This window comes from Gorilla gorilla, chromosome 20 (genome assembly GCF_029281585.2).
Source record: "Gorilla gorilla gorilla isolate KB3781 chromosome 20, NHGRI_mGorGor1-v2.1_pri, whole genome shotgun sequence".
Classification (NCBI taxonomy): Eukaryota; Metazoa; Chordata; class Mammalia; order Primates; family Hominidae; genus Gorilla; species Gorilla gorilla.
The window spans coordinates 10,085,350-10,108,751 of record NC_073244.2 but is presented as its reverse complement, the minus strand read 5'-3'; the positions used below and the strand labels follow the sequence as shown (position 1 = coordinate 10,108,751).

The following is a 23,402-nucleotide window of genomic DNA, read 5'->3' as shown; positions in this document are numbered from 1 at the left end:
AGTGAAATCTACCACCATATCCTGTGAGAAAAGCCCATTTTACAGCTGGGAAGGCTGAGGTCCCGGTGCCACACCCAGGCCCAAAGAACCAGCACCGCGGCCTGGCCTGGCCAGTGTCTGACCTTTATTAAGAGGTGAGGTGGGGAGAGGGCCCGCCAGGGTGCCCACTCCCTCTTGGTGACCCCCCCATCTGGAGTTAAGGCTCCAAGCAGCAAGTGACAGAGGAGGGTGCCTGGCTCCAGCAGCCTGGGCCTGGCGGCGGCTCCCCCAAAAACACCCCAGCTGGGTGGGTGCCTGGGGGCCTAGGTGAGGCTGGTGTTGGAGCTGCTGGTAGCACTGCCTCGCTTTTGCAGGCAGCGCACAGCACTGGGGACCTGCAGGCCTGTCGTCACCTGGAAGCTGCCACACCATACCTGAGGGACAGCGGGGGGAGGGGGGAGGGGCTCAGCTTCGAACCCCAGCGCCCAGCACCACCCTCTCCTCGCCCTGGGCCGCGGAGCGCAGCTCACCGTGAAAGCGGGCAGCAGCGGCTGTGTGAACCTGGTCTTGAAAGTGTGCAGTACTTGTTTGGTGCGGGCATTGTAGAAGGACAGGAGGCCTGGGGTGGGGGGGCAGAGTGACAGTGGGACCGGTCAGAAGTGGGATGGGGGCAGATGGAGGGGACTCAGGCAGGGGCAGCCAGAGACGGCAGCTGGGGCTTGGGGTCACCTTGGTGGAAGTCACAGTGCACACCCAGGCAGTCGGGCACGGGGGCGTCCAGCACCTTGACCTTGTTGGCGTGCTTGGCCGTGAAGCTGACCTGCAGCCAATTGTTGACGTGCAGGCACCAAGAGGCGGCCGTCTTGCCCAGTTGCTCGAAGCGGCCCAGGCTGCGGTAGGCCACGCCCACGCCGAACGCCTTGCTGTCCGGCTCGTAGCGCACCTCCCAGTAATGCTCCCCGCCGTCGATCAGCGTGTCCCCTGTGGCGCAGGGCAGGAGGGGTGGGCAGGGGAACTGGATAGAACTGGGCCACAGATGCCCTTCCACAAAGGGCCAGCCCCCAAGGTGCTCCTTACACCACAGCTGCTCCCTGCAGATACTCCCCAGGTTCCTAGCTGTACCCCCCAGATACTCCTCAGGTTCCCAGCTATTCCCCCCAGGTACCCCTTGAACCCCAGCTATTCCCTTCAGATACGCCTCAAGTTCCTAGCTGTTCCCTCCAGATACTCCTTGGGCCCCAGCTATTCCCTCCAGATACTCCTTGGGCCGCAGCTATTCCCTCCAGATACTCCTTGGGCCCCAGCTATTCCCTCCAGATACTCCTTGGGCCCCAGCTATTCCCTCCAGATACTCCTTGGGCCCCAGCTATTCCCTCCAGATACTCCTTGGGCCGCAGCTATTCCCTCCAGATACTCCTTGGGCCCCAGCTATTCCCTCCAGATACTCCTTCGGCCCCAGCTATTCCCTCCAGATACTCCTTGGGCCGCAGCTATTCCCTCCAGATACTCCTTCGGCCCCAGCTATTCCCTCCAGATACTCCTTGGGCCCCAGCTATTCCCTCCAGATACTCCTTCGGCCCCAGCTATTCCCTCCAGATACTCCTTGGGCTGCAGCTATTCCCTCCAGATACTCCTTCGGCCCCAGCTATTCCCTCCAGATACTCCTTGGGCTCCAGCTATTCCCTCCAGATACTCTACTGTCCCTGCTATTCCCTCCAGATATCCTCAGGCCCCAGTTATTCCCCCCAGATATTCCTTGGGATCCCAGGTATTACCCCCAGATATTCCTGAGAGTCCCAGCTATTTCTCCCAAATACTCCTTGAGCCCAGCTATTCCCTCCAGACACTCCTCGGTTCCTGCTATTCCCTCCAGACACTCCTCAGTTCCTGCTATTCCCTCCAGACACTCCTCGGTTCCTGCTATTCCCTCCAGACACTCCTCGGTTCCTGCTATATCCTCCAGATACTCCTCGGTTCCTGCTATTCCCTCCAGATACTCCTTGGGCTCCAGCTATTCCTCCCAGATACTCCTCGGGATCCCAGCTATCCCCCCCAGATACTTCTTGGGGATGCAGCTATCCACCCCCCCAGATACTCCTCAGGATCCCAGCTATTCCCCCCAGATAATCATTGAGGACCCAGCTGTTCCTCTCAGATACTCCTTGGGCCTCAGCTAATTCTCCCAGATACTCCTTGAGGTCCAAGCTATTCCTCCCAGATACTCCTTGGGATCCCAGCTATCCCCTCCAGATACTTCTTGGGGACCCAGCTATTCCCCCCAGATATTCCTCGGGATCCCAGCTATTCTCCCTAGATAATCCTTGAGGACCCAGCTATTTTCTCCCAGATACTCCTTGGGGACCCAGCTATTTCCCCCAGATACTCCTCGGGATCCAAGTTATTCCTCCCAGATACTCCTCAGGGTCCCAGCTATTCCCCCCAGATACTCCTTGGGCCCCAGCTATTCCCCCCCAGATACTCCTTGGACTCCAGTTATTCCCTCCAAATACTTGGGTCCCAGCTATTCCCTCCAGATACTCCTCAGTCCCAGCTATTCCCTCCAGATACTCCTCAGTCTCAGCTATTTCCCTGCCAGATACTCATTCCCAGCTATTCCCCCCAGATACTCCTCATTCCCAGCTATTCTCCCCCAGATACTCCTCAGCCCCAGCTATTCCCCCCAGATACTCCTCAGTCCCAGCTATTCCCCTCCAGATACTCCTCAGTCCCAGCTATTCCCCTCCAGATACTCCTCAGTTCCAGCTATTCCCCTCCAGATACTCCTCAGTTCCAGCTATTCCCCCCAGATACTCCTCAGTCCCAGCTATTCCCCTCCAGATACTCCTCAGTCCCAGCTATTTCCCTCCAGATACTCCTCAGTCCCAGCTATTCTCCCTCCAGATACTCCTCAGTCCCAGCTATTCCCCTCCAGATACTCCTCAGTCCCAGCTATTCCCCTCCAGATACTCCTGAGTCCCAGCTATTCTCCCCCAGATACTCCTCAGTCCCAGCGATTCCCCTCCAAATACTCCTGAGTTCCAGCTATTCCCCTGATACTCCTCAGTCCCAGCTATTCCCCCCAGATACTCCTGTCTCAGCTATTCCCCTCCAGATACTCAGTCCCAGCTATTTCCCCCAGATACTCCTCAGTCGCAGCTATTCCCCTCCAGATACTCCTCATTCCCAGCTATTCCCCTCCAGATACTCCTCAGTTCCAGCTATTCCCCGCAGATACTCCTCAGTTCCAGCTATTTCCCCCAGATACTCCTCAGTCCCAGCTATTCCCCTCCAGATACTCCTCAGTCCCAGCTATTCTCCTCCAGATACTCCTCAGTCCCAGCTATTCTCCCTCCAGATACTCCTCAGTCCCAGCTATTCTCCCCCAGATACTCCTCAGTCCCAGCTATTCCCCTCCAGATACTCCTCAGTCCCAGCTATTCTCCCCCAGATACTCCTCAGTCCCAGCTATTCCCCTCCAGATACTCCTCAGTCCCAGCTATTTCCCTCCAGATACTCCTCAGTCCCAGCTATTCTCCCTCCAGATACTCCTGAGTCCCAGCTATTCTCCCCCAGATACTCCTCAATCCCAGCTATTCCCCTCCAGATACTCCTCAGTCCCAGCTATTCCCCTCCAGATACTCCTCAGTCCCAGCTATTTCCTCCAGATACTCCTCAGTCCCAGCTATTCTCCCTCCAGATACTCCTCAGTCCCAGCTATTCCCCTCCAGATACTCCTCAGTCCCAGCTATTCTCCCCCAGATACTCCTCAGTCCCAGCTATTCTCCCCCAGATACTCCTGAGTCCCAGCGATTCCCCTCCAAATACTCCTGAGTTCCAGCTATTCCCCTCCAAATACTCCTGAGTTCCAGCTATTCCCCTCCAGATACTCCTGAGTTCCAGCTATTCCCCTGATACTCCTCAGTCCCAGCTATTCCCCCCAGATACTCCTGTCTCAGCTATTCCCCTCCAGATACTCAGTCCCAGCTATTTCCCCCAGATACTCCTCAGTCGCAGCTATTCCCCTCCAGATACTCCTCATTCCCAGCTATTCCCCTCCAGATACTCCCCAGTCGCAGCTATTCCCCTCCAGATACTCCTCAGTCGCAGCTATTCCCCTCCAGATACTCCTCATTCCTAGCTATTCCCCTCCAGATACTCCTCAGTCCCAGCTATTCTCCCTCCAGATACTTCTCAGTCCCAGCTATTCCCCTCCAGATACTCCTCATTCCCAGCTATTCCCCTCCAGATACTCCTCAGTCCCAGCTATTTTCCCAGATACTCCTCAGTCCCAGTGATTCCCCTCCAGATACTCCTCAGTCCCAGCCGTTCCCCTGCTACTCCTCAGTCCCAGCTATTCCCCTCCAGATACTCCTCAGTCCCAGCTATTTCCCCAGATACTCCTCAGTCCCAGCTATTTCCCCAGATACTCCTCAGTCTCAGCTATTTCCCTCCAGATACTCCTCAGTCTCAGCTATTTCCCCCAGATACTCTTCAGGGTCCCAGCTATTCCCCCTAGATACTCCTCAGTCCCAGCTATTCCCCCCAGATACAACTCAGTCTCAGCTATTTCCCTCCAGATACACCTCAGGCTGCAGCTATTCCCTCCAGATGCTCCTCAAGTCCCAGCTATTCCCCCCCAGATACTCCTCAGTCCCAGCTATTCCCCTCCAGATACTCCTGTCCCAGCTATTTCCCCAGATACTCCTCAGTCTCAGCTATTTCCCTCCAGATACTCCTCAGTCCCAGCGATTCCCCTCCAGATACTCCTCAGTCCCAGCTATTCCCCTCCAGATACTCCTCAGTCCCAACTATTTCCCCCAGATACTCCTCAGTCCCAGCAATTCCCCTCCAGATACTCCTCAGTCTCAGCTATTCCCCCCAGATACTCCTCAGTCCCAGCTATTTTCCCGGATACTCCTCAGTCCCAGCTATTCCCCTCCAGACACTCCTCAGTCCCAGCTATTTCCCCCAGATACTCCTCAGTCCCAGCTGTTCCCCTCCAGATACTCCTCAGTCCCAGCTGTTTCCCCCAGATACTCCTCAGTCCCAGCTATTCCCCTCCAGATACTCCTCAGTCTCAGCTATTCCCCCCAGATACTCCTCAGTCCCAGCTATTCTCCCCCAGATACTCCTCAGTCCCAGCTATTCCCCTCCAGACACTCCTCAGTCCCAGCTATTTCCCCCAGATACTCCTCAGTCCCAGCTATTTCCCCCCAGATACTCCTCAGTCCCAGCTATTCCCCCCAGATACTCCTCAGTCCCAGCTATTTCCCCCCAGATACTCCTCAGTCCCAGCTATTCCCCCCAGATACTCCTCAGTCCCAGCTATTCCCCTCCAGACACTCCTCAGTCCCAGCTATTTCCCCCAGATACTCCTCCGTCCCAGCTTTTCCCCCCAGATACTCCTCAGGCTGCAGCTATTCCCTCCAGATGCTCCTCAAGTCCCAGCTATTCCCTCCAGATATTCCTTGATTCCCGGGTATTCCCCCCAGATACTCCTAAGCTTTATCAACTTCCTCCAGAAATTTATTAAGCCCAGATACTCCCCAAGCCTCAGTTACTCCTTTCAGATTCCCTACAAGCCCAAGCTACTCCTTCCAGACTCCTCCAAGCCATAGAAACTTCCTTCAGTTCCTCCCCATGTCCAAATAGCCCTCAGTTCTTCCCAGAAACTAGATCATCCTCAAACCCTTGTTCCTGGAAGACTCATAGTGTTCCCACAGGCCTCAAGTCCTCCTCGAGTCCAGATGCTCCCCCTAGTTCCCAGCTCTGGCAGGGTCCAGATGCTCCCCCTAGTTCTCAGCTCTGGCAGAGTCTAGAAGCTCCCTCTAGCTCCTGGCTGTGACAGAGTCCAGATACTCCCCAGGACTCAAGACTCCCTCCTCTTGCTCTCTGAATCCAGATTCTATCCAGACCCCAACTCCGCGTGGAAGGCAAGTTCTCCCAGGCCTCAGCTACTGCTGAGGCCAGAAGTTCCCCCAAGGCATTCCCCAAGCCAGATACTCTCCAGGCCTCAGCTCCTCCTGGAATCCAGGTGTTCCTCAAACCTCCATCACACTCTCCAGGAACCCTCTGAATTGGGATACCCCTTGGCTTCAGCTCTGTACACAATCCAGATTCTCTCCAGAGTTGAGATCCTCCCCAGGCCCCAGATCCAGGTTCTTGCCATCTCAGCTACTCCTTCACCCAATGCAGCTATTCCATGAGCTTCAGCTTCTCCTCATACTCTCGCCCCTCCCAGATCACAACTGATCTTTGTTATATCTCAGTTCCTCTCCAGATACAAGATGAACCTCTATACACGTCTTCTCCAGGTCTGCTCCTCCCTGATCTCAGCTACTCCCCACACCACAAATTACCCAGGCCCTTTCCCAAGGATGATCTCTCTCTCTCTCTCTCTCTCTCTCTCAAATCTCAGCAACTCCAATGACAACTCCCTATATCTTCTGCTTCTCCCTAAAACTCTCACCAATCCCAGGTGCACCCAAGAAAATTTAGATCCCCATAGAACCATAACTTCCCCTTAGGCCCTAGCTTATCCTCATGACCCCAGCTACTCCCTAACTTCCTTCTCCCTAGATATTCCTGACCACAATGACTTCCTCATACTTTTAGCCTCTTTCTCCAGCTCTATTCTGAACAGTAGCAATTCCCCTAAAGTCCAGTTCCTCCCTTGCCCATCCTCCACTAACTCCAGCTTCTTCTTCACAGGATCCAATCATTCCTATGCTACTACTGACTTCTCTTCAGACTGTTTTCTCTGGCTCCTCCACATACCCTCAGGTGATCCCCCAAAATTCCTCCCTGGCTTCAGCTCCCCCACAAACCCAGTTGCTCTATAGGCAACAATTCTTTCCAGCTACTCCTCAAATCCCAGCTACTCCCTAAATCCCAGCTACTCCCCAAGTGCCAGATACTCCGTGGAGTCCAGAAAATTGCCCCCAAGCTCCTGCCCAGGCACTGTCTGGTCCAGAGTCTCTTTCCTTCACTCCATAAATTCTGGCTTTCCCCAGCAATCCCTTATCCCGAAATATTTCCATTTGGGCAGTGCCAAAACAACCTGTTATTCCGGGAGCAGCTTTGCTGATGGCTGCCTGTTTCCGCAACAGGTTCTCCCTCAACCCCCACCATTAGGCCCCTGCCCAAAACTCCCCTCTCCCCTTTCTTCTCCCCTTCCTTACCCAGAACTGTGTAGGACTCAGCGGTGAAGCGGTCCCGTCCCCCACGACCTGAGGGCATCCTCTTGGGAGATGGAGTACCTCTGTGGTGGGCAGGGAGTGGGCAGGCTCAGGAGGCTCAGTTCAACACTTATCTCTCCCACGGTAAGGCTACCCTACTCCACCCCAGCCACTGTGGATGTTGGGTCAATCTCTGGCAGTATTTGGCTCTATCTATATATCGAGCACCTCATGTTTATGTCAGAACATGCCTGTGCCCTCCGTCATCTGGGAAACTCCTATTTAACCATCAAAACCCCACTCAAAACCTCCTCTCCCTTCGTTCCACCTCTGGGTTCCACCAGCCCCAGGTCCCCTCTCCACCCCAACTCTGACCACACTGGGCTCTGTGTCCATGCCCAGATTGATCTCCTCCACCAGCGACTTAGGGAGGGGAGGGGGCAGGCTACCTGGCCGGGGAGTTGATGGGAGACGCCGTCCGCCCCTTGCCATCTTTCTCACGAGCCTTGATATCCTGCACCTTCCCGCCCATAGCGTCCCACTCCACGGAGAGATCATCCACCCGCAGGTTCTGGTGGGATGTGGACGCATCCAGGCGGAACATGAACGCTGGGGCCGGGCAGACGTGGGAGTCACAGAGATGGGGAAACCCGGAGAGACACAGAGAGAGAGACAGAGAGACAGAGAGTGACCAAGACAGACCAAGACAGGGACAGAGAATCAAAGAGCCAAGGAGATAAGAGTCCAAGACAGAGATAAGAGACTGATGAAGCCTCAGAGAGAGACAGATATAGAGATGGACAAGCAGAAAGACAACAGGCGAGACAAGATGGCAAAGGGTAGAGGGGACAGAACATGGAGCCAGAGGTGCGAAGGCCAAGGGTTGTTGCCTAAAAGTCTCCCTCCCAGGTCTGGAGGAATTTTCTTTTCTTTTTGTTTTGAGATGGAGTCTCACTCTGTCGCCCAGGCTGGAGTGCTGTGGCACAATCTCGGCTCACTGCAACCTCCGCCTCCTGGGTTCAAGCGATTCTCCTGCCTCAGCCTCCCAAGTAGCTGGGACTACAGGTGCCCGCTACCACTCCCAGCTAATTTTTGTATTTTCAGTAGAGACGGGGTTTCACCATATTGGCCAGGCTGGTTTCGAACTCCTGACCTTGTGATCCGCCCGCCTCAGCCTCCCAGAGTGCTGGGATCACAGGCGTGAGCCACTGTGCCCAGCCTCTGGAGGCATTTTCAAGCCAATTGCACTACCCTGTGCTTCCATGGAGGACTAATCCCAAAAAAGGGGCTGGGCTACAGCACAAGGGAGTTAGGCTAGATTTCAGAGGGACTTCCTAGCAGGGCATGTGAAGGTGTCACTGTGAAAGGCTCTGGAATCGGTCTTCACCACTCAAATCTCATCCCCAGCTCTATAGAGGACTTATCTATTTTTTGGCAAAGAGAGAGTGTGTCTGGCTGTATATAAAAACCATCGAGATATACTGGGTAAACCTCAGAAGCAAAGGACAAAAACAGGGTTATAGCAGACACTCAGGCTAAGGAAGCCAACTGTGGACGGAGGTTTGATCTTCCTGGCAGCCAGGGCAACCCTGCTTCGAGGATTCTCATGGTCTCTGGGGGCCATGGGAGGAAGGGGCCATGGAGTTAGGGGTAGGACAAGGGTGGAATCCAGTCACCTGGTGTCTCCAGAGTCACCGGCTCAGAGAACTCTCCTGCAACTGCCTTGTTACAGGCCTTCACACGGAAGTTCATGTATTTCATGTCAAACTTGAGACCTGGTAGGCAAGAGAGGCATTTCAACACTGTGTATTATTCCCTGAGACTCTGAGTCATGGGTTAAAGCTGTCATGTCCCACAGTGATTCCCAACGCCATTCTAAGAACCACCTTATAAACATCTTATCCAGCCGGGCGCACTGGCTCACGCCTGTAATCCCAGCACTTTGGAAGGCCGAGGTGCATGGATCAACTGAGGTCGGGAGTTGGAGACCAGCCTGACCAACATGGTGAAACCCCGTCTCTACTAAAAATGCAAAAAATTAGCCGGGCGTGGTGGCACGTGCCTGTAATCCCAGCTACTCAGGAGGCTGAGGCAGGAGAATCACTTGAACCCAGGAGGTGGAGGTTGCAGTGAGCCATGATCACGCCATTGCACTCCAGCCTGGGCAACAAGAACGAAACTCCATCTCAAAAAAAATAAAAAATAAAAAATAAACAAACATCTTACTCCGGAGACCATTCCTTGCCCTCCTCTCCCTGAGGGGCTATGAATTACTTGACTCAACCTCCAACCCACATAGACCAATCAGGATGCTTTAAGACCCTGTCACAGTGATTGTTTCAGAGATTTCTACTGCACGACTGCACTCCAGCCTGGGCGACACATTTATCTGAGATTCTGTCTCAAATAAATAAATAATAAAAAATAAAAAATTAGTCTGGGTGCGGTGGCTCACGCCTGCAATGTCAGCACTTTGGGAGGCCGAAGTGGGCAGATCACTTGAGGTCAGGTGTTCAAGACCAGCCTGGCCAACATGATGAAACCCCATCTCTACTAAAAATATAAAAATTGGCGGGGGCGGGGGGTGGCGCCTGTAATCCCAGCTACTCAGGAGGCTGCAGAAGAAGAATCACTTGAACCCGGGAGGCAGAGGTTGCAGTGAGCCAAGATCGCGCCACTGCACTCTAGCCTGGGTGACAGAGCGAAACTCCGACCCCCTCCGAAAAAATTAGCTGGGTGTGGTGGTGCACACCTGTAGTCCCAGTTACTCAGGAGGCTGAGGGAGGAGGAGCATGTGAGCCCAAGAGGTTGAAGCTGCAGTGAGCTATGATTGCATCACTGCACTCCAGCCTGTGCTACATAGCAAGAACCTGTCTTTCAAAAAAAAAGGCCAAGTGCCGTGGCTCACGCCTGTAATCCCAGCACATCTGGGAAGTGGAGACAGGAGGAGCCCATAAGGTCAGGAGTTTGAGAGCAGCCTGGCCAGCATGGTGAAACTCTGTCTCTACTAAAAAATACAAAAAACTGGCTAGGCGCGGTGGCTCATGCCTATAATCCCAGCACTTTGGGAGGCTGAGGTGGGCAGATCACCTGAGGTCAGGAGTTCAAGACCAGCCTGGCCAAGAGACCAGCCTGGCCAATAAGGTGAAACCCCGTCTCTACTAAAAACACAAAAATTAGCCAGGTGTGGTGGCGGGGGCCTGTAATCCCAGCTACTGGGGAGGCTGGGGCAGGAGAATTGCTTGAACCCAGGAGGCAGAGGTTGCAGTGAGCCAAAGATCGCACCATTGCACTCCAGCCTGGGTGACAGAGCGAGACTGCAACTCAAAAAAAAAAAAAAAAAAAAAGGCTGGGCACGGTGGCTCACGCCTGTAATCCCAGCACTTTAGGAGGCCGAGGGAGGTGGATCACGAGGTCAGCAGATCAAGACCATCCTGGCTAACATAGTGAAAACCCATCTCTACTAAAAATACAAAAAATTAGCCAGGCATGGTGGCAGGCGCCTGTAGTCCCAGCTACTCGGGAGGCTGAGGCAGGAGAACGGCGTGAACCCGGGAGGCGGAGCTTGCAGTGAGCCAAGATAGCACCACTGCACTCCAGCCTGGGCGACAGAGCGAGACTCTGTTTCAAAAAAAAAAAAAAAAAAAAATTAACCAGGCTTTGGGGCGCATGCCTATAGTGCCTGTAGTCCAAGCTACTTGGGAGGTTGAGGCAGGAGAATCGCTTGAACCTGGGAGGCAGAGGTTGCAGTGAGCCGAGATCAAGCCACTGTACTCCAGCTTGGGTGACAGAGCGAGATTCTGTCTCAAAAAAAAGAAAAAAGAAAAAAGGGAAAGAAAGAAGAAAATAACCCACACCCTCCCGTCTTTCCAAGCAATCAACAAAACAGTAGGTGGATTGCAAACGATCACATAAGCAGCTGCTTTCATCGGTATCCTCACTCCTGCACAGCTTTCCATGAATCCAACTTTCTGCCCTGAGGAATTCACTCACTAGGAAGTCTGTCAAAGGCAGGAAGCCATGGTTATAAAGCGTAGCACCTGGAAGCCTCGTAGTGACAGAAGAGATCTATACTTTGACCGTGGTGTTGGTGGTGACATGAATTTACACATGGGAGAAAACTGTGTGGAACACCCAAATAAGCGCGTGTAAAACTGGTAAAATGTGGCCGGGCGCGGTGGCTCACGCCTGTCATCCCAGCACTTTGCGAGGCCGAGGCGGGCGGATCACCAGAGGTTAGGAGTTACAGACCAGCCTGGTCAACATGGAGAAACCCCATCTCTACTAAAAATACAAAAATTAGCCAGGCATGGTGGTGGGCGCCTGTAATCCCAGTTACTAGGGAGGCTGAGACAGGAGAATTGCTTGAACTCAGGAGGCGGAGGTTGCGGTGAGCCAAGATCAGGCCACTGCACTCCAGCCTGGGCGACAAAGCGAGACTCCATCTCGAAAAAAAAAAAAAAGGTAGAATGCGAGTCCACTGCACCCATGTCCATTTCCCGGGTTTTATGCTGACTACATGGGTCCTCACTGTACTTTTTGTTTTAGTTGTTTTGGCAACTTCCTGTGGATCTATAATTATTTCAAAATACAAAGTTACAAGAAAACAAAACCAAAAGGTGGGGGCGCTTGGAGGAGGGATTTGAGGAATCCTATTTACAACAAATAGAAGGGGTGTGTTTATTTTGATTCTCAAGCAAAGGATAAGCCAATAGCTGTTTGCAGCTCCTGAGGCTGATGACTTTTCCTCCTGCAATTAGCGTGCTCATGATTAACCATGTATGCTAATTACAGATAACTAGCTGGCTGATTACAGCCCAAAAGCAGCTAGTGAATGGTGATAGTTAAACCCGTCAGCCAGCCTCTCCCCGCCCCTCCGGGTTTTCCCTGGATCAGGATGGCTTTTTTTTTTCTTTTTTTTTTTTGAGACGGAGTCTCCCTCTGTTGCCCAAGCTGGAATGCAGTGGCACGATCTCTGCTCACTGCAGCCTCCGCCTCCCAGGTTGAAGTGATTCTCACTCCTCAGCCTCCCAAGTAGCTGGGACTACAGGCATCCGCCACCATGCCCCACTAATTTTTTTGCATTTTTAGTAGAGACAGGGTTTTACCATGCTGGCCAGGCTGGTCTTGAACTCCTGACCTCCAGTGATACACCCACCTCAGCCTCCCAAAGTGCTGGGATTACAGCGTGAGCCACCACGCCTGGCCAGGATGGCTTTTTTTTTTTTTTTTTTTTGAGACGGAGTCTCGCTCTGTAACCAGGCTGGAGTTCAGTGGCGCAATCTCAGCTCGCTGCAACCTCCGCTTCCTGGGTTCAAGCAATTCTCCTGCCTCAGCCTCCCGAGTAGCTGGGATTACAGGCGCCTGCCACCACACCCAGCTAATTTTTGTATTTTTAGTACAGACAGGGTTTCACCATGTTGGTCAGGCTGGTCTCAATCTCGTGACCTCAAGATCCGCCCGCCTAAGCCTCCCAAAGTGCTGGGAGTACAGGCGTGAGCCACCACGCCCGGCCCAGGATGGCTTTTTAATCTCATGAGGCTTTCCCCCTTCAGACCCTACCTCCACCAGCTGGGTGGATTCCTTGGGTTTGTTTTTTTTTTCTTTATTTCTCTCCCTTTGTTTTGTAGAGACAGGGTCTCGCTCTGTTGCTCAGGCTGGAGTGCGGTGGTGCAGTCATGGCTCACTGCAGCCTCCAATTCTTGGGCTCAAACAATCCTCCCACCTTAGCCTCCCTTGGTAGCTGGGACTACCATGCTCAGGTAACTTTAAATTTTTTTTTTTTATAGATGGGCTCTTGCTTTGTTACCCAAGCTGGTCTCCAGCTCCTGGCCTCAAGCAATCCTCTTGCCTCAGCCTCCCAAAGTGCTGTATCACAGGCTTGAGCCACCATGCCTGGCCAGCTTTCAATTTCTTGTAACTGCCAAGGAGGACCCCAAATACTTGGAGGGTGAATCCAGAACGCCAGCTCTAGGAGGGAAAAGATTATTGTCTGCTTTGTTCCCTGCTCCGAGGACAGTACCCAACTATTTGGGAGGCTGAGGCAGGACTGCTTGAGGCCAGGGGTTGGAGACCAGCCTAGGGAAATGGCAGGATCCCATGTCTAGAAAAATATATTCATTATTATTATTATTATTATTTATTTATTTTTTTATTGTTTGAGACGGAGTCTTGCTCTGTCACCCAGGCTGGAGTGCAGTGGCGCAATCTAGGCTCACTGCAAGCTCCGCCTCCCGAGTTCACGCCATTTTCCTGCCTCAGCCTCCTGAGCAACTGGGACTATAGGTGCACGCCGCCACGCCTGGCTAATTTTTTGTATTATTTTAGTAGATACAGTATTTCACCGTGTTAGCCAGGATGGTCTCGATCTCCTGACCTCATTATCGGCCCGCCTTGGCCTCCCAAAGTGCTGGGATTACAGGCGTGAGCTACCGCGCCCGGCCTATATTCATTATTATTATTTTTTGTTTCTTTGAGATGAGTTTCGCTTTTGTTGCCCAGGCTGGAGTGCAATAGCGCGATCTCGGCTCAGTGCCATCTCCATCTTCCGGGTTCAAGCAATTCTCCCACCTTAGCCTCCTGAGTAGCTGGGATTACAGGTGCCCGATACCATGCCCGGCTAATTTTTTTGTATTTTTAGTAGAGATAGGGTTTCACCATGTTGGCCACGCTGGTCTTGAACTCCTGACCTCAGGCGATCCACCCGCTTCAGCCTCCCAAAGTGCTGGGATTACAGGCATGAGCCACCGCGCCTGGCCACTGTCTCATATTTCTGATCCGCCTCCCCAGGCTGCTTCCAGACCCCATGAGCTTTGGGGATCGTCCCCAAGGCTCCCAATGACTGATGGCGAGACGGGAGGCTAGAAGAGGTGGCTGTTCACAGCTGGGCGGAGCTGGCACACTGCCCTTACCTGTCAGGGTGTACTCTGTCTGCCGGATGCCCTCGATGACCATCCAGGGCTGGTCCTCCTTGAGGCGGGGCGGGCCCTCGAAGTTGGTCCGCCGGTACTCCAGCACGTAGTGGTCAATCTTGCTGTCCTCGTCCGGCATGCGCCACACCAGGGTCACACAGTTATCTGCCACCAGGGACTCAGCCAGGTCGATCACGGGTGCGCTGGGCACTGACCAAGACGGAAAGGAGAGGGGGTCGGGATTCTGTGCCTGGTTTGGGGGCAGGGCGCTTGCTGCAGGGCCGCCCAACCACATGTTGGACAATTTTGGGAGCATGGCCACAAAGGGGTTCCATGTTTGGCAGGGTGGAGACTTTTTTTTTTTAGAGACAGAGTCTTGCTCTTGTCACCCAGGCTGGAGTGCAGTGGCACGATCTTGGCTCACTGCAACCTCCGACTCCCTGGTTCAAGCGATTCTCCTGCCTCAGCCTCCTGAGTAGCTGGGATTACAGTCGTGAGCCACCATGGCCCGGCTAATTTTTTGTATTTTTAGTAGAGACAGGGTTTCTCCATGTTGGCCAGGCTGGTCTTGAACTCCTGACCTCAAGTGATCCACCCGCCTCGGCCTCCCAAAGTGCTGGGATTCCAGGCGTGAGTCACCGCGCCCGGCCATGGAGACGCTAAGGTTCCATCAGCGGGTTGGGGGAGGGCTGAGCTTTCTTGGGATTCCATCATTTACAGGCAGAATTATTCCAAAATCTCTGCCAATGAGGGATGCGGCTTTCTTCGGGGCTGCATCATAGACAGGCTGGGTTCTCAGTCCATTTCTCCTCGGGGGCGTGGCCTTCTCAGGGCTCCACCCCTGGAAACACGGTTTTCCCAGGAGCTACCATGTGGTGGGCGGGCCCTTCTCATGGCTCTATCCAGGGAGGAGGTCTCGGGAGGACTCCACTCCCCCAAGGGCATGGTATTCTCAGGGCTCCACCCCTGGGGACAGAGTTTTCCCAGGACCTCACCGCCTGGTGGGTGGGGCTTTCTGATGGCTCCACCCATGGGCGGGACTTGATGAATACCCCACCCCCACAGGACGTGCTATTCTCAGGGCTCCACCCCTGGGGACAGGATTTTCCCACCTGGTGAGTTTGACCTTCTCATGGCTCCACCCCAGGGCAGGGCCTCATGAGGACTCACCCACCCCCACAGGACATGGTATTCTCACAGCTCCACCCCTGGGTACAGAGTTTTCCCAGGACGTCACTACACAGTGGGTGGGGTCTTCCCATGGCTCCACCCAGGGGCGGGGCTCCATGAGGACTCCACCCCCACAGGGCGTGGAATTCTCAGAGCTCCACCTCCCCCAGGCGGAATTCAGACACCGGGCTGTCCCCCTTACTCCAGGTCCTGTTTCAGGGCCTCCTAGCCTCCCAGGTCATTCCCCGGAAGTCCTGGCCCTCTAGTGCGTGCCCCTCTCACCAGGCAGGAACTTGAGTGCCTGCAGCATCTGCCGCTCTTGCGCGAAGTCCACCATGAGGTGACTCATGTTGTCACTGACCTTCGCTTTCAATGATAGCCGGAAGGCAGGGGCCATGGTCACTCTGCAGGAAGGAGGTGGCAGGCGTTGCCTGGGGGACCAGGCCTGGTCATCCGTGGCGCGAGGGGGCCCCTCCCCAGGGCTCCCGTCCAGGGCTCTGAGCTGAGACACCCTCACCAGGTGGCCCCTGTCTTCACACCAGGGGCAGGGTAGTGGGGTGGGGGCCAGACCCCAGTGTCTTACCCATCTTTGATTTGCTTGGCAGCCTAGAGAGAGGAACAGAACAACATTCAAAGATTTCTTTTTTTGTTTTTGAGACGGAGTCTTGCTCTGTTGCCCAGGCTGGATTGCAATGGAGAGATCTCGGCTCACTGCAACCTCCACCTCCTGGGTTCAAGCAATTCTCCTGCCTCAGCCTCCTGAGTAGCTGGGATTACAAGCACCCACCACCACACCCGGCCAATTTTTTGTATTTTTAGAGAGATGGGGTTTCGCCATGTTGGCCAGGCTGGTCTCAAACTCCTGACCTCAGGTGATCTGCCTGCCTCGGCCTCCCAAAGTGCTGGGATTACAGGCATGAGCCACCGTGCCTGGCCAAAGATTTGTTTCATTTTTTGTGGTTTTTTTTTTGAGATGGAGTCTTGCTCTGTCGCTCAGGCTGGAGTGCAGTGACACGATCTCAGCTCACTGCAAGCTCCGCCTCCCGGGTTCACGCCATTCTCCTGCCTCAGCCTCCTGAGTAGCTGGGACTACAGGCGCCTGCCACCACGCCCGGCTAATTTTTGTATTTTTAGTAGAGATAGGGTTTCACTGTGTTAGCCAGGCTTGTCTTGATCTCCTGACCTCATGATCGGCCTGCCTCAGCCTCCCAAAGTGCTGGGATTACAGGCGTGAGGCACTGCTCCCAGCCCAAAGATTTGTTTCTACCAAATCATAAAGCCACTCTACAGACATGAAGACTGAGGCCTCTCGAGGAAGGTATTTGCCAAAGTGTCCCTGCACTTCTGGACTGTGCCCTGAAGACAGAGGATGGCCAAGACAGGCTCCCATCCCCACCCCAACCTCCTGCCCACACCCAGCCCATACAGCTGGCAAATTCACTGAATAAAACTACAGGATGCCCAGTTAAATTGGCATTTCAGATAAATCATGACTATGTCCCATGCACTCTTTGGGATACACTCACACAAATGCAGTTCTTAGTGTGCACATATATACCCTTATACTAAAAAAGTATTTATTCATTTGCATTTCAGATCAACAATGAATACTTTTTTTTTTTTTTTTTTTTGGGACAAGGTCTGGCTCTGTCCCTCAGGCTAGAGTGCAGTGTAACAATCACGGCTCATTGTCACCTTGAACTCTGGAGCTCAAACAATCCTCCCACTTCAGCCTCTTGAGTAGCTGGGACCACAGGTGCGTGCCACCACACCCAGCTAATTATTTTTTTTTATTTTATTTTTTGAAACAGAGTCTCGCTCTGTCACCTAGGCTGGAGTGCAGTGGTGCGATCTCTGCTCACTGCAAGCTCCACCTCCCGGGTTCACACCATCCTCCTGCCTCAGCCTTCTGAGTAGCTGGGACTACAGGTGCCCGCCACCATGCCCGGCTAACTTTTTGTATATTTAGTAGAGACGGGGTTTCACCGTCCTAGCCAAGATGGTCTCAATCTCTTTTTTTTGCGACGGAGTCTCGCTCTGTCGCCCAGGCTGGAGTGCAGTGGCGCGATCTTGGCTCACTGCAAGCTCCACCTCCCAAGTTCACGCCATTCTCCTGCCTCAGCCTCCCGAGTAGCTGGAACTACAGGTGCCCGCCACCACGCTCGGCTAATTTTTTTGTATTTTTTTTTTAGTAGAGACGGGGTTTCACTGTGTTAGGATGGTCTCGATCTCCTGACCTCGTGATCCGCCCGCCTTGGCCTCCCAAAGTGCTGGGATTACAGGCATGAGCCCCTGTGCCTGGCCAATTATTTTATTTTTTGTAGAGATGGGGTTTCACTATGTTGCCCATGTTGGTCTGAAACTCCTGGCCTAAAGCAATCCTCCTGCCTCGGCCTCCCAAACTGCTGGTATTACAGGCATGAGCCACTGCACCCAGCCTGAATGCTTTCTTTTCTTTTCTTTTCTTTTTTTCTTTGTTTTTGAGATGAAGTCTCCCTCTGTTGCCTAGTCTGGAATGCAGTGACACAATCTCAGCTCACAGCAACCTCTGCCTCCCAGGTTCAAGCGATTCTCCCGCCTCAGCCTCCCAAGTAGCTGGGGTTACAGGCGCCCACCACCACATCCAGCTAATGTTTGTATTTTTAGTAGAGATGGGGTTTCCCCGTGTTGGCCAGGCTAGTCTTGAACTCCTGACCTCAGGTGATCCACTGCCTCAGCCTCCCAAAGTGCTGGGATTACAGGCGTAGCCACTGTGCCCGGCCTGGACACTTTCTTGGTATCAGTATGTGCTTTTGCCAACTATCGCATGGGTGGGCTATACTTACACTAAAAATGTGCTTGTTCACCTGAAATGCAAACGTGACTGGGCACACTGTTCTTTACCTGGCAGCATCAGAGGCACCCACCTGAGGAAAGTCCTCGCTGTCCATGGCCTGCAGAGTCTGGTTGGCTGTCTCCAGAAGCTCCTCGGAGCTCTCCAGGGCCCGCGTGCAGGCAGCCAGCTGGTTCTGTGGATACCAGGCACCAAAGGAGGGGACAACTCACCCCACTGCCTCAGGCCCCCTGAGGGCTCCCCACCCCATTCAGAATCCAGGGTCCCATGCCCTTCTCGAACTCCAGGTGAGAGATGGAGATTGGAGCCTTGAGTGCCCCACCAAATGGGGCTGGGCTTGGGGAGCAGAACAGAATCCCTGGGGAATCCCTTCCCTAAAAACACATAAGGCCGGGTGTGGTGGCTCAGGCCTGTAATCCCAGCACTTTGGGAGGCTGAGGCGGGAGGATTACCTGAGGTCAGGAGTTCAAGACTAGCCTGGCCAACACAGTGAAACCCTGTCTCCACTAAACATAGAAAAAAGTAGCTGGGTGTGGTGGTGGGCACCTCTAATCCCAGCTACTCGGGAGGCTGAGGCAGGAGAATCACTTGAACCCGGGAGGCGGAGGTTGCAGTGAGCTGAGATTGTGCCACTGATCCAGCCTAGGTGACAGAGAGAGACTCCATCTCAAAAACAAAACAAAACAAAAAAAACTCACATGAGCCAGGCGCAGTGGCTCATGCCTGTAATCCCAGCAATTTGGGAGGACAAGGCAGGAGGATCACTTGAGCCCATGAGTTCAAGACTAGTCTAGGCAACATGGTGAAAACCAGTCTCCACCAAAAAATACAAAAATTAGCTGGGCGTGGTGGTACCTTCCTGTGGTCCCAGCTACTTGGGAGGCTAAGATGGGAGAATCGCTTAAGCCTGGGAGGCGGACGCTGCAGTGAGGCATGAATGCGCCACTGGACTCCAGCCTGGGTGACAGAATAAGACTCTGTCTCAAAACAAAACAAACCAAAAACTCACATGCCCAGGCCACACCCGAGCTCCAGGGCTCTAGATTCCCCCGGGGACAGGAATCTGGGATGTCAGGAAGTTGCCCAGGAGGTCTGGATGCAGCCTGTGTGACTCCAGCTTGGAGTCTGAGTGACAGCCCACGGGAGCCATGGGTGGTGTCTCAGTGGAGGTGATACCTTCAGATCTGGGGGGGCCAGTGGGAAGGGCTGAGAAACCGGAGGCACTGAGTGAAGACAAGAGGGGAAGATCTGAGCCAGACTTGGGGACGCCGTGATGGAGAGGGGATTCAGAGAGAGCACAGATGGGCCAGGCGCAGGGGCTCATGCCTGTCATCCCAGCACTTTGGGAGGCTGAGGCGGGAGGATCACCTGAGGTCAGCTTGGCCCACACGGTGAAACCCCATCTCTACTAAAAATACGAAAATTAGCCCGGCATGATGGCGGGTACCTGTAATCCCAGCTACCTGGCAGGCTGAGGCAGGAGAATCGCTTGAACCCAGGAGGCGGAGGTTGCAGTGAGCCGATATCATGTCACTGCACTCCAGCCTGGGCGACAGAGCGAGACCTCTGTCTCAAAAAAAAGAAGAGAGAGTGTACAGGTGGATGGAGGGGTCAGGGGAGAGATCAGAAACTCGAGAGCACCCAGTTTTTGGAGGAAGATGCCGAGGTCAGCTACGTTCTGTTGAGTAGGAGGGGCGGGGGGAGAGGAAGATGCCCCCAGCCCTCACCTGCAGCTCGTAGGTGCGGCTGGCACGGTCCTGTTTTATCTTCATAAGCATGCCTTCTTTCAGCTCCTCCAGGAGGGAGAAGAGGGACTGGAATTCTGCTTCGAGGTCCTCCTGCACCTTCGCCGAGTTCGCCTGGGTCGGAACAGCCAGAATCAGCCAAAGCCCGTGTTCAGAGTGGGAACCTGAGACCTCCCGCAGGCATCAGCAGCAATGGGCCAGTTCCTAAGGCTGCACCCTCCAGCTTCCTCCCCTCCCCTTACCTCCCCAGGACTGCCCCACCGCCTTCACCTCCACGTTCAGCAGCATCTGTTTCAGGGAGTAGATAAAGCTCTGAATTTCTTCATTCTTCACAGCCAGTGTTTTGATGATCTTCCTCAGGGCCTCCTGCACCACCAGAAGTGTGGACACACACAGGTGCACACACACATGTGCGCACACAGGTACACACACGTGCACACACATGCACACACGTACACAAATGCACACGCGTGCACACACACATGCACACACATGCGCGCACACACGGCAGGCAGGTGAGCCCGTCAGCCTGGCCAGGCTCCCTGACCCGCGCTCCCCTCCAGAGATCCAGAGAGGAGATGTGGGGGCTGCCACGCTATTGAGCTTGGGCACCAGCCAGGAGGTAAAGCTCCGGGCTGATACAACTCACCCATAGCAGCTGGGCGCCCTAAGCTACCCCATATTACAGGAGAGGAAACTGAGGCTCACAGAGAACCTCTCAGGAAGGGACAGACCCTGGCCCCGAACCAGGCGTGCTTGAGCACAAAGGCTACAACCCGATACCTACATCCTGAAAGCGGGGCGTGAGGGGCTAGCCTGAGGACAGAAAACCCCAGAGGAGAAGGATGTCTGCTGGAAAATGGGCTAACCTGGGGAAAGGGTTCTCGGTGGAAGGAAAAACCCCAGGGAGGTGGGATAGCCTGGGATAGGGGCTAGCCTCGGAACAGGGGTGGGGCCTACCTGGGGGAGAAAGATAAGCAAGGAGAAAGAAATCACCTGGGCAAAGGTGGAACCTGGGGGCCAGGGATGCGGGGGCGCCAGGTAAGCGGGGAGGGGGCAGGAAGGTCTTGGGGAAGGGCAGGGGATTCTGGGAGGGAGGATCCCGCTCGGGAGCCTCTTGCTCTGACCCAGGCTCCAACCTGCTCCTTTTTTCTGGGGCAGGGTCGGTGGGGTCCGCACTGCGGAGCTGGCGGGGCGTCTTCCAGGGGTGGGGCGGGGGGCCAGGACGCCTGGTCCGCGGCCAGGAGGGAGGGCGTGGGGGATGGGGGTCAGGGATGGGACTGGGATACTGGGCAGGGTGGGGGGGGGCGTAGAAGGCACGTGCCTGGCCCCAAGCCAAGATGTGGGGGGGGCTGCGTCCCAAACTGGGGTAGGGGGGCTAGATCCGGGCGGGGTCGCGAATGGGGTGGGGCCTCAGCCGCAGAGCAGCTGGGGCGGAGGCGGGGAGGGAGTGGGGGCGCTGCGGCAACACCTGGTCCCCTTCCCCGCCCCCGACGCCCCTGCGGGCCCGCCCTGCCCCGGCCCCGTCCTACCCTCTGTTCTTCCATGGCTGCAGCCCAGGTCACCCCGGCCCGGCCCGCGGGCCCCGCGCACGCTGGGTCCCCAAGCTGCCTTTGCCGCGGCCGGTAGCCAATGGCCCGCCGAGCCCTCGCCGCCGCCGCCGCCGCGCCCCCGGTTAGCGCTCCATCACCGCGCGCATTGCGCAGGCGCGCCCGCCGCGGCCGCCTGGGAAATGTAGTTCCGCGCTGGCCTCGCCCAGAGCCCTCACATCCAGCGCCTGGGGCTCACTGGGCGGTGTTGGTGGTGATATGTAAGCTGGAGAGAGCCTTGGATCAGAAGACAAGGGGCTCGACCCCTGGCCCTGCCATGGGACCTCAGAATCATCTCTAGTGCTCCCGTGCCTCAGTTTCCCCACTTGTTCACTCACACAGGTTATCCGTTGCTACTCAAATTGTCTAGCCCGCCTGGCATTTACTGAAAATCTAAGGCTTTTGCCCAAGAGGGTGTTTAGCCTCCAGTGCCTTCTTTCCATTTGTCCCTATGTCACAACTGAACTCCTATACACCCCACAAAGCCCCAGGCTCCAACAGCTCCTCCAGAAGTCTCCGTGCCAGCCCAGGTGCGGAAGCTAAGAATGTCTGTGTCCAGCTTTGGAAGGACCCGGGGCCTAATCTATCCAGGGTCCCTCAGCAGACGGCGGGGGGAAGGGTGGAGCTTTAGAATGTTCTGGGGAGGGGAAGGAGTGGGTAGGGGAGGCTGGGCGGGTGTATGTGTCTGCAGGGGAGGTGCAGGCATAGCCACCGCAGAACCTCCCTGTGGTGGAGGGGAACGCTGTGTATGATGCAGGCCTTCTAGGTCCGAGTGAGAAAGGAGGTCACTCTGCAGTTGGGTCTGAGACACTGAGGTCTGTGGGTTCGCCACCTCCTCCCAGAAGGCACTACAGAATCAGGGGTGAGGGGTGCAGGGCTGGGAGGAACTCGAGAGCCCATGAACCTCCTCCACGGGACCCCCAAGCAGGCCATGTAATAGGACCCAAAGTTATCAACAGAAATCTATTTCTCTGAACCTCAAAGGAAGATTTTTAAAATTATTATTATTATTATTATTTTTAGAGACAGGGACTCACTCTGTTGCCCAGGCTGGAGTAACGGGGTGCAATCATGGCTTACTGCAGCCTCCAACTCCTGGGCTCAAGCGGTCCTCCTGCCTCAGCCTCCCGAGTGGCTGGGACTATAGGCATGCACCATCACCCTGGGCTGGTTTTGTATCTTTTTTTTTTTTTTTTTTTTTGAGACAGGGTCTCACTCTGTCACCCAGGCTGGAGTGCAGTGGCAGGATCTCGGCTCCCTGTAATCTCCGTTTCCCCAGTTCTGGCGATTCTCCTGCCTCAACCCCACTGAGTAGCTGGGACTACAGGCGCCCACCACTAGGCCCAGCTAATTTTTGTATTTTTAGTAGAGACCGGGTTTTGCCTTGTTGGCTAGGCTGGTCTTGAACTCCTGACCTCAGGTGATCCACCCGCCTTGGCCTCCCAAAGTGCTGGGATTACAGGCCTGGGCCACCATGCCCAGCCTGTATCTTTTTTTTTTTTTTTTTTTAATAGAGATTGGATCTCGCTGTGTTACCCAGGTTGATCTCAAACTCGGCTCAAGTGATCCTCCCACCTCAGCCTCACAAAGTGCTGGGATTACAGGTGTGAGCTACAGCGCCCAGCAAAAGAAAGACATTTTGGGAGCAAAATAATTGAGGCAGGGACCCTGTCATTTAACTCACCGCTCAGGCCTATGTCGCCTGCCCCTCCCCCACGGAGCCACCTGCTCTCGCACTGTGTCTTCCTGTACCTAGTTGTGTTTATGTAGAGCCTTCCAGAAAGCTCACAGGGGTGGATTCCTCCCACTCACTTGCATACACTGCCTTTCTTTTCTTTTTTTCTGAGACGGAGTTTCACTCTTGTCGCCCAGGCTGGAGTGCAGTGGCGTGATCTTGGTTCACTGCAACCTCCGCCTCCCGGGTTTAAGCCATTCTCCTGCCTCAGCCTCCCAAGTAGCTGGGATTATAGGCGCCCATCACCGTGTCCAGCTAATTT

The 23,402-nt window shown here is 54.6% G+C and overlaps 1 protein-coding gene across 2 annotated transcripts; it reads right to left on the bottom strand.

Annotated features, from left to right (window-relative positions):
* Positions 1 to 104: 104 nt before the first annotated feature.
* FSD1 (fibronectin type III and SPRY domain containing 1) lies at positions 105 to 21,521 on the bottom strand. 2 transcript variants are annotated; one of them, XM_055371308.1, is made up of 13 exons: positions 21,349 to 21,521; positions 20,087 to 20,182; positions 19,799 to 19,930; positions 18,145 to 18,246; positions 15,822 to 15,844; positions 15,521 to 15,642; positions 14,069 to 14,278; positions 8,834 to 8,932; positions 7,607 to 7,766; positions 7,161 to 7,240; positions 709 to 960; positions 510 to 598; positions 105 to 413 (listed from the first exon to the last, which is right to left on the bottom strand). In XM_055371308.1, exons 1-13 carry the CDS (start codon positions 21,361 to 21,363, stop codon positions 303 to 305), a joined length of 1,491 nt encoding a protein of 496 aa, XP_055227283.1. In that variant the 5' UTR covers positions 21,364 to 21,521; the 3' UTR covers positions 105 to 302. The 2 variants fall into 2 exon arrangements, with proteins under 2 accessions (XP_055227283.1, XP_055227284.1); XM_055371309.1 differs by having other exon boundaries at positions 800 to 960; positions 21,349 to 21,519.
* Positions 21,522 to 23,402: the final 1,881 nt, after the last annotated feature.

Bases quoted from the DNA above. Each gene is read 5' to 3' on its own strand.
- FSD1 (XM_055371308.1), bottom strand. The intron at 15,845-18,144 runs GTGGGTGCCTCT...TCCTCTCTCTAG, and splicing joins ACAGCGAGGACTTTCCTCAG to GCTGCCAAGCAAATCAAAGA. The intron at 14,279-15,520 runs GTGAGAGGGGCA...CGTCTTGGTCAG, and splicing joins GGCACTCAAGTTCCTGCCTG to TGCCCAGCGCACCCGTGATC.